General features: G+C 42.2%; 1 protein-coding gene across 1 annotated transcript in view; it reads left to right on the top strand.

Moving 5' to 3' along the window:
• Positions 1-589: 589 nt before the first annotated feature.
• The window catches only part of LOC124003492 (neuroendocrine convertase 1-like), a 29,985-nt gene continuing 20,569 nt past the window's right edge, over positions 590-10,005 (top strand). Inside the window, exons 1-4 of the mRNA XM_046311776.1 lie at positions 590-1,126; positions 3,390-3,494; positions 4,022-4,144; positions 9,148-9,294. Of these exons, the coding sequence (XP_046167732.1) occupies positions 938-1,126; positions 3,390-3,494; positions 4,022-4,144; positions 9,148-9,294 (564 nt within the window). The 5' untranslated portion in view covers positions 590-937. The remainder of the gene's footprint in view (positions 1,127-3,389; positions 3,495-4,021; positions 4,145-9,147; positions 9,295-10,005) is intronic.

Genomic DNA, 10,005 nt, shown 5'->3' with positions numbered 1-10,005 from the left:
ATTAAGATGATAATATATGACCTAAATTCAAAGCACACAGCAAATGATCTATTTCAATCATCCATGTTTTTCACCGACAATCATTTGCCCATCTGAAACCACTTGCTGGCTTTCACCTTGTCCTCACCCAAAGAGCTGTCCAATGCGGTGGTGCTGAAACAGCGTCTACACTACCGTGACGTGGGCTGCATAAATGCGTCACCACAGTGAGCTCTCCTGCGGGGGGGGGGGGGCAGTAACAGATACACTTGAAGACAATCGTCAATCTGAGGTATTGAAATTAAGTCGTGCCATTATCTTACACATCTCAAACACCCACACAGTATACTGCAATTCTAAAAGAAAATAGTGCCTATTCTTGCTCTTGCATTTTCCTTGCACAATAACAACAACACATCATAGAGATAACGCAATAATAACATAATTATTAAGTTTGGGCGTGCTTCAGGTGATGGTCTGAAGCTAACGTAGTCTATGGTTAGGCTCTGCATAGACATGTTGGGTGCACATACATTACTGCTATAGTAATCTAGTATTAATTCTTATACTCCTGCCAACTTGAATAAAAAAAATAGAGGGATATTTTTAGATAGAACTTTTCCCTCTGACGCTCTTTCTCCCCAACTGTCTCTCTCGGCACTCGAGCATAGACCCTGTCCCATGTATAGACTCGTTGACGTCAGAGACCCTTCGTAATTTGACGTGTAAACATTCTCGTCCCCTTCCACGGTTTACTCTCCGCTTGCCTTCCTTGATGGTTCAATAAGGCAATAACGCCGTGACAGGTCCTCTCATTCCCACCCAGCACGTTGAAGGAAAAAAGACACGAACCAAGGGGAACCAACAGAAATTTATTTCCTTAATATTACTTACATGTTCGTTTTGAATTGTCTTATATGCTTTCTAAGAGCCTCAATCTAGTCGTATTTTCTCTGAGATGGAAATGAGATGTCGCCCAACAACGGTAATGTGCTGTGCTTTTGTGGTTGTGTTCTCCATCGCTCGTTCTGTGGATGCTTCATTCGGGGACAGACAGTACCTGAACGAATGGGCGGTGGAGATTCCGGGAGGACCGGACGCCGCAAGGTCCATCGCCAAAGAACTAGACTACCGACTAGTCCGCCAGGTATGTTAGCGCCACAGCAACGCCCCGAGACCACGTTTATCCTCGAGTAGTATTTGAACTGTGTACTTCTCTCTTTACACTATACAATTAATATGTTAAATTTGGCTCAGGGAATATCCTTGTCTTGGTCTCAGTAGCCTATTCAGCTTTGTTGGATAAATTATTCAGTTGGTTGTATTAATACATAGCTGTTGAAAGCTCATGGAGGGCGCCACGGCAGCCTTGTTGCTGATGTTGTAGCCCGTACAGCCGCATCCTTACTGAACTTCTGCTTCAGCCAAGATTAAAACACTACAACTATAGTTATTGGTGTATTCTGTCAATCATCTTCATTATTCTGATCAGAGTGAGCAAAGAAATTCAATTGTGTAACCTTTGAAATTTCCATTATTGTATTTTTTTACCATCAGTGTATTTCGGTATCACTGTTACTTTATATTAAGTAAATTGATATCATCAATCAAAAACAAATCATTCAGTCTATCAGTGTATTTGGGCAAAATATGGGGATCCAATCCATATTTTAAGACTTATTCGTTTGAACAAGTTCATTTTGTACTGTATACATTAGCCCCCTTCTGTAAATATGTCTATTGCCAATGTTGTAATTCACTGTCTACCTTGTCCAAAACATTAGGCCTGTACACCCACTGACGAGCTCTCTATAGTCCACTCAGAGGAACCTAGCTCTCTGACTACACAGGTCAACAACCTATGTTTCCATTCGGCCAGGGGGATGGGTGCCATATCAGCATTATCAATATAATAGGCCTGAACTGTGTCTTAGAATCATTTATAGGTTAGGCCTAAATCATTTATGCAATTTTATTTTAATTTTATTTTCTCCCTTGACCAAAGCACCCTCTAGTGGCCTCATGGGTGGGTGTTTTAAATATTTTAAATAATTTCGTAATGAATAAACTTGTTTTTTTAACACAGAAAATCTGGTGTTTCTATGTCAAACGGTTTTGTTATATTTCAGTCTACTGTGATGTATATAAAGTCTAATATTGGGATGAAAACTCAAAATGCAATACATTTCAACTATACATGGTACAGGTTTCTTCTTTTTTTGTGTTAGGCATATGCTTTTGTTTCAAACTAGATTTATTTAAGAATACCAAGAAACACTCTGTGTGACCCTGATTTAAAAGGTAAACAGTAATATGTGTGAGTGATTCATTATTTGCACATTTGCACAATTTGTGTGATATCGTGACAAACACCTGTAGATTCCGTGGGTTCAGCTGTGTTAACCTTGCTTTCTGAGGAAATTGCTGAACAAAGCCTGCTGTAAATACAGTCAGGTCCGATATTATTTGCACCTTTTATAAAGATGAGCAAAAAAGACTGTATAAAATAAACAATACAAATACTGAGCTATAAAAAAAGTGAAAATTATATTATTGTAAATTAATACAATTGCTCAGAAAAATAGATTTTATCAAGTTATATTACAAAAAATCTCCAAAATATAGGGGTCAGAATCATTGGGAACCTTTACTTTCAAACCTTCAGCACCCCCCCCCCTTTAAAAAAATACATTTATTCAACTAGGCAAGTCAGTTACAAACAAATTCTGATTCTGATAGAACAACAGATTCTTTACCTTAAATAATACTTTTTTTCCCACCATAATCTGCAAATAAATTCATTAAAAATCCCACAATGTGATTTTCTGGATTTTTTTTTCATTTTGTCTGTCATAGTTGAAGTGTACCTATGATGAAAATGACAGTTCTCCCTCATCTTTATAAGTGGGAGAACTTGCACAATTGTTGGCTTACTAAATACCTTTTTGCCCCACTGTAGCTCAATATATTGATTATTTATTCTATGCAGTCTTTTTTGTTCATCTTATCAAGGGTGCTAATAATTTGGGACCTGACTGTATAAGTACCAAGGAAACTGGCACGCCTATTGTGGTATCTGCCTTCCAGTCACATAAATATAATAATATAATATCAACATCTACCGACGTTTGAGAACGATCTAAGGTAGCCTATTGATTTAACAAGCTGTTCAAGACATTCAAAGTGAGATGTGTGTAACATGACGCAAGGCGTTTGTATGGCGATGCCAAAGGAAAATGTCCATCCTGGGTGGACAATAAAATTCTATTATTTGATTCTATTCTATATTTAAAACGGATTGCATTAACAATTACATGCAGTCCTCTGTTAGGGGATTGACAGGAAGAGGTCAATGGTGTTACACCACTGCTGTGAAATATTCAACAACCCACCACTCTCCTCGTCTGCAGATTGGGACGCTAGAAAACCATTACTTGTTCAAACACCAGACTCATCCTAGCAGGACGAAACGAAGTGCCGATCACATCACCAAACGCCTGTCTGAGGATGATCGGGTAAACAATCCTGTATCTGTAACATTGTCTGTGGCTGTGTCTGAACTGGTACCCTAGGTCCTATTTAGTGCTCTACTTTTGGCCAGAACACTTGTGCGTGTGCATTAGCAACGTAAACAAAAGGACAGTATGAACATAAGTAATTGACAGATTGTTTTGGCCTGTGTGGTCCAGCGGGTTATAGCTGCAGAACCCCGGCACGCAAGTATGCCAGAGTCGGCATACGTTTGAATCCAGCCCACTGCCCCTTTGACTTTAGCCTGGGTGCCAGTCTGTTTCTGCTATCATGCCAGCTACTTGTGAGATTGTCATGCCAACGACAATGCCTTGGCTTGACAACGACAATGGAGCAGGCGAAAGCACAAACAGATCTGAGACCGGGCGACTTTGAGTCCTCCTCCCCTCTATCTTCCCATTTCTCCAACTGTACTATCGCTTAAATAAAGCTAAATGAATATGAAATGAATGGGACTGCCCCACCCCTTATACAAATGTTGATTGATTCTCTCATCTCGTTGGGTGTCTAGGTATCGTGGGCGGAGCAACAGTATGAGAAGCAGCGCAGTAAGCGGGCGTCGCTGGGATCATGCCGGAACTGTCCAGTGGACAAGCTGTTCGATGACCCCATGTGGAACCAGCAGTGGTACCTGGTATGTCCTGAAGAGCCACACATTCCTTTATCTTTCTCATAGGCTAAGTCAGTTGGTGACCTATCAGTTTGGATATTAAGATTGGTCTATTAAGGTTGTTTTTTGGTTGTCTGGTGGTCCATGTGGTGTTTTGGTTATTTTGGTTGTCATTGTGGCTAATAGCTGATGCCACAATGTTAGAATTCAAACCCTACATACACAGAAATCAAAAATGTGTTTTCTAACACTAGGTTGGGTGTTTATGTTATTTATGGTTATTTGGTTCTCATGGTGGCCAATAGCTGGTGCCAGAATTGAAGTCCTACATAAACTGCAGAAAATGTGTTTTCTGACCCGACCATCAGTTCAGATCCAGCTGGTGTCTTCTGCTGCCTTCTGTTTGGCCTGATTCACAAACACAATCCTAGCCTGGTCCCAGATCTGTTTGTGCTGTCTTGCCAATTCCTAATGGTCATAGTCACTAGGTATTGGCAAGACAGCACAAACAGATCTGGGACCAGGCTAACACAATCCCAGAGCCTTCTGAGATTCAGCGCTGGCAGGGATAGACAGCTCCCCAAATGCTGAGTGTGTCACAGTGCGGAGACTTTGCCTTCACAACCCTTTTGGATGTACAGTCATACATATTGTTTAGTGATGAGCTTGCAGGTCTTGTATTAGGGGTTTGAATACATGTTGTGGGATAGTTTATATCACAATTAGCACCTGTCAAAATGAAAGGAAAACTTTATATGTGCGAGGAATACTGTGTGTGTGTGTGTGTGTGTGTGTGTGTGTGTGTGTGTGTGTGTGTGTGTGTGTGTGTGTGTGTGTGTGTGTGTGTGTGTGTGTGTGTGTGTGTGTGTGTGTGTGTGTGTGTGTGTGTGTGTGTGTGTGTGTGTGTGTGTGTGTGTGTGTGTGTGTGTGTGTGTGTGTGTACATGCATTTCACAGCGAGGGAGGATGAGACAAATATCTTCAGCGATCACGCATGAATATGTATAGGAAACTTGAGAAATGTGGGACAATAGGTTTTTACTCTGTGATAAGCAAATGAATTCGTAATCATCCAAAACCCCAGGCAAAGGACCCATTTGTTGAATTGAACATGCTGGCCTGGTAGGCGATTGTAAGGGAAATCAACTTTCTCCAACCTTAATCCAGTGGAACGGAATAGGCCGTCACGCATTAAGGCCCAATTTAGCGGTTATTTTAGCCCATTGAAGCCAAGTGGATGATAGTGTCACAGCTGTGTATTCCCTACTGGATACATTACAGACAGCACATTCACTTTGTCCTGTGTTCAGGATTAACCTACGATAGTCCAATTGGACTCCTATTCCATGTCATTAGTGATGGATTTCTTTCATCGGTTATGTTTCGATAGCTTCCAATAATAGCATTTTAGCAATTATTGTGAGAGTGGAGAGAGCAGTTTGTAATGGTTGATTCAAAGTACTCGGTCATTTATTAAAAGCATTGGCCGTGTCCGGATACCTTGCGTGTAACGCTCGTCTGAAGAAGAGGAGCGTGGTACGTGTTCATGATCATTTATTCAAACTGAACACTCAAACAAAATAACAAAGTGGAACAAAACGAAACAGTTCTGTCTGGTGCAGAAACACAGAACAGAAAACAACTACCCACAAACCCAGGTGGGAAAAAGGCTACCTAAGTATGATTCTCAATCAGAGACAACGATAGACAGCTGTCCCTGATTGAGAACCATACCCGGCCAAAACAAAGAAATACAAAAACATAGAATGCCCACCCAAATCACACCCTGACCAACCCAAAATAGAGACATAAAAAGCTCTACGGTCAGGGTGTGACATTGCGTCCTAAATAGTAAGTAGTATGCTGAAATACAACATTTTATAGTATGTGAAATGTCAAAGATTGTGTATGTTTATGTTTAGATGCCAGGATGTCGTACTCATTTCGTCTTTTTATCTAGTGCGAATTCGCTACGTGCTACCGAGGAAGATAATCGTCTTTTCAGACCCACCTGTGTTTGACAACAGGCCTAGCTAATAATCAGCTGATAATCAGACAAGGGGATTGAATACCGAAATGAACCAATGGTGGTAAACAAACCAATTGCGCATAAGATGACACATTCTCAGTATGGGTGAGCCCACTATGTTGATATGTGTTACTTACTGAGTATATCTTTACTAAACAGTATGTTCTAAGTAGTATGATTAACACATAGTATGTCATTTCAGTAAGTAGTAGGCAAGACATATTTCAGACACAGCCATTAAGTCACTGTTTCAAATGTCTTAATCAGTTTTCCAGTCAACACCTGTTATTTCAAAGACAGGACGTGTGTTGTCTGTCTGTTTACATGCGTCAGTGTGTGTATTCTATCTGCTCTATCCATTTTCCCTGAACTTGATGTTATGAGTCACTCATTACAGGAAATAAGAAAATAAATCGAGATGGCCCCTTTTTACTTATCTGGGCTGATGATCCTAATTGAATTGGTCATGAAGTGCTCTCATTTACTGTACGTCAGTAAACGGCCATGGCTGACAAACACCTACTCCCGCCCACTCACTGGTGAGAGCACTCTGATTGGCCTGGGGTGGCCCTAGGGACTGTCAGTCAGGGACATCGAATAGGCAAGAAGCAACGAGACAATGTCAATGTTTATTTCTTACATTTCTTCTATGACGGCTTTATCTTTAGGAGGGCATCTACTCGACTATAGATCGGTAGATATATAGAAAGAAAGAAAGATAGAAAGAAAACAGTAGTAATAACCAAGAAAATAGAGATGTGAGGGAGGGGTGGGTGGGAGGAGATAGAGGAAGAGAGAGCAGCAATGAGACCGTAGTTACTGAGAGGATAGAGTGATCGTGAGAGGAAGGGAGGGGAAATGAGTGTGTAGAGAGGTAAAGGGATGGAGGGAGGGATGGAAGAAGAGGACATGGACAAAGGTATGGCGGTACTGATGGACAGCAGAAACGAAGGGAGGTTGAGTTAGGAGCAGAAGGAAGTGAGGGAGAAAGACAAAATTGAGAGAGGGAGGGATGGGGAGAGAGATGTGGAGAGAGGAAAGATGGAGGGAGAGATAGTGACTGCGTGCAGGGAGAGTGTGTCCCAGGAGTGGGTGACTGCCTGATAAAGCAATCAAAGGAGTGACTCATAATAGATTGAGATTCCTAGCTCCGTCATGGGCTGTGTGTGTGTGTGTGTGTGTGTGTGTGTGTGTGTGTGTGTGTGTGTGTGTGTGTGTGTGTGTGTGTGTGTGTGTGTGTGTGTGTGTGTGTGTGTGTGTGTGTGTGTGTGTGTGTGTGTGTGTGTGTGTGTGTGTGTGTGTGTGTGTGTGTGTGTGTGTGTGTGTGTGTGTGTGTGTGTGTGTGTGTGTGTGTGTGTGTGTGTGTGTGTGCGTATCATGCATGCTGATCTCAGGTCTCAGTTTGTGCACGTAAGCGCATGTGAATGCCGATGTGTTTGTTTACCGCAAGTGTCCATTCTAAATGTATGCTTGTGCGTGCGAGCTGGGCTGTTTGGAGACAACAGGTTATGTGCCAGTCAATAGATGAGTCATCCAATAAGATACCAAGACAGAAGAGCTACAGAAGCCATCAATAGGACTGCACGGCTTGATTTCTGATATCTCCGATATGCTGCCACATTCATACATTTTATCATATATGTCATATATTTCACTGTTTTGTCAACCGTCCCTGTAGCATAAACGTATGGTGTGGCATCTGTGTGGATGGATGAATAGGATGGTTTTAAAGATCATTCTAAACAGAGACAGTCTCCCACAACCACCCTGATCCCTTCACTTCCTCCAGTAACCAGAGGGAAACAGAGAAAGGGGGAGCTAAAGAGGAGAGAGAGAGAGAGAGAGGGTAGATGGGCGAGAGAGAGAGAATCATTGGGGAGGAAATGGAGCAGGGGAGAGAGAGAGAAACAGAAAGACAGGGTCCAAAAGAGAGTGCAAGAAGATAGAGAGACGGGATTGAGAGGGAGCTAGAGGAGAAGTGAAAAAGAAGGCGAGAGAGAGAGAGAGAAAGGAGAAAAGGAGAAAGGAGAAAAAAGAGCGAGAGAGAGAGTGGCGTTCCGCAGTGTCTGTGCATAATGCGGAAGCAGAGCAGCTCCAAAATGTTCCTAGTCTTTTTTTTGTCCTGTCTCCTGCTCTGAATCATCCCATCTGCCCTCAGGGAGGACTGCTGCTATAGCATGGCACTGCTGTACTCTTACTCCCCACTGATTAGCCAATTAACACTAGTTGGGCGCCCCACACATATACACACTCATTACAAGCATTAAAGGGACCACTGATTATTAGATAGAGGATTGGTAGAGGTGACAGAGGCTTAGCCTTGCACTATGACACATAATCATGACATATTATCATTTTATTTCAAGATTCAAACCTTAGCACGGTCTTCAGTGAACCACGTATATAAATCATTTAGTTCTGGGCTGAAATATTAGTCTGAACACTCTACATAACAAGGTTTTCTACCGTAAGCAGTCAAGAGAGCCAGGACAAAGCAGCATATTAATAATGAATTGCTAAAGGTCCATGTGGGACATGACTGTCTCCATTAGCGAAGATGGAGCTAGTGTCGCCCGACGGCCGTCTTAGGTTGACCTTTCTCCATTCTTTTCTTAATACTTGATTTTCAAGAGGCAATTTAGGTGAAGTACCTCATTCCTTAATTGTTAGAGTGCCTTTTTTTCCAGTTTCAGTATAGGTGTGCTACTTCCTGTATGTAAATTCTGTGCCAATGTCATGCGTATGTCAATGAGCTTATAAGCTCTATGAACACTGTATATATGCTTCAGGAATAGGGTTCAATAGTTCAACAATTGTCATGAAAACCTCTCTCTCTCCTTCTCTTCCAGCTTATATTACCTTAATGTATGCTTTAATGCTATATGTACTGTATACATGATTTAATTACAAATAACTAAAACTACTCTCTCCTCCTCCTCCTCCTCCTCCTCCTCCTCCTCCTCCTCCTCCTCCTCCTCCTCCTGTGTCGGCCATTCCAGCAAGACACTCGGACGTCGTCCTCCCTGCCCAAGCTGGACCTCCACGTAATTCCCGTGTGGAGGAAAGGGATCACAGGGAAAGGAGTGGTCATCACCGTGCTGGATGACGGTCTGGAGTGGAACCACACCGACATCTACCCCAACTACGTAAGTCCACATTTCCATGGCAACAGAAATGACTAAGGGAGACCGTTCCCATAGCAACATCGGTGACACTTACACAGCCATCCATGAAGCACTAATAAGCAGTAATAAATTGCAATATGATAGGTGGTGATGACGGTTGTAAGCGTGCATAGATTAAAGAATGGAATTATTATGGAATTATTATGGTCCTGGATTTTTTTGTGTTTGTGTTGACAGGAACTACAGTATAGGTGGCTTGGAGGCAAACAGTTCATTTTCTATGAGACACAAGGCATTGTGAGACAGCCGAGAGAGAGAGAGAGAGAGAGAGAGAGAGAGAGAGAGAGAGAGTGAAAGAGAGTGAGAGAGTGAGAGTGAGAGAGAGAGAGAGAGAGAGAGAGAGAGAGAGAGAGAGAGAGAGAGAGAGAGAGAGAGAGAGAGAGAGAGTGAGAGAGAGAGAGAGAGTGAGAGAGAGAGAGAGTGAGAGTGAGAGTGAGAGTGAGAGTGAGAGTGAGAGTGAGAGTGAGAGTGAGGAAGTATGACAACAAGGCTGACTATAATTAGCGCGACTGTGATTAATCAAAGGGACTTAATCAAGCGAGACGCTTATCCATCTTCACTCAAAGTCTCGAAGCAGACCTGTTTCAGTGATTCTGATGCAGTGTAGGTATAAAAGTGCAGCATGACCTCGGAGCCATACGAAACATACTATACACATTTTTTCTGCATCGC

Source organism: Oncorhynchus gorbuscha, linkage group LG18 (genome assembly GCF_021184085.1).
Source record: "Oncorhynchus gorbuscha isolate QuinsamMale2020 ecotype Even-year linkage group LG18, OgorEven_v1.0, whole genome shotgun sequence".
In the NCBI taxonomy this organism is placed as follows: Eukaryota; Metazoa; Chordata; class Actinopteri; order Salmoniformes; family Salmonidae; genus Oncorhynchus; species Oncorhynchus gorbuscha.
Note: the sequence above shows the minus strand (reverse complement) of the source record. Positions and strands in the feature narration are given on the sequence as shown.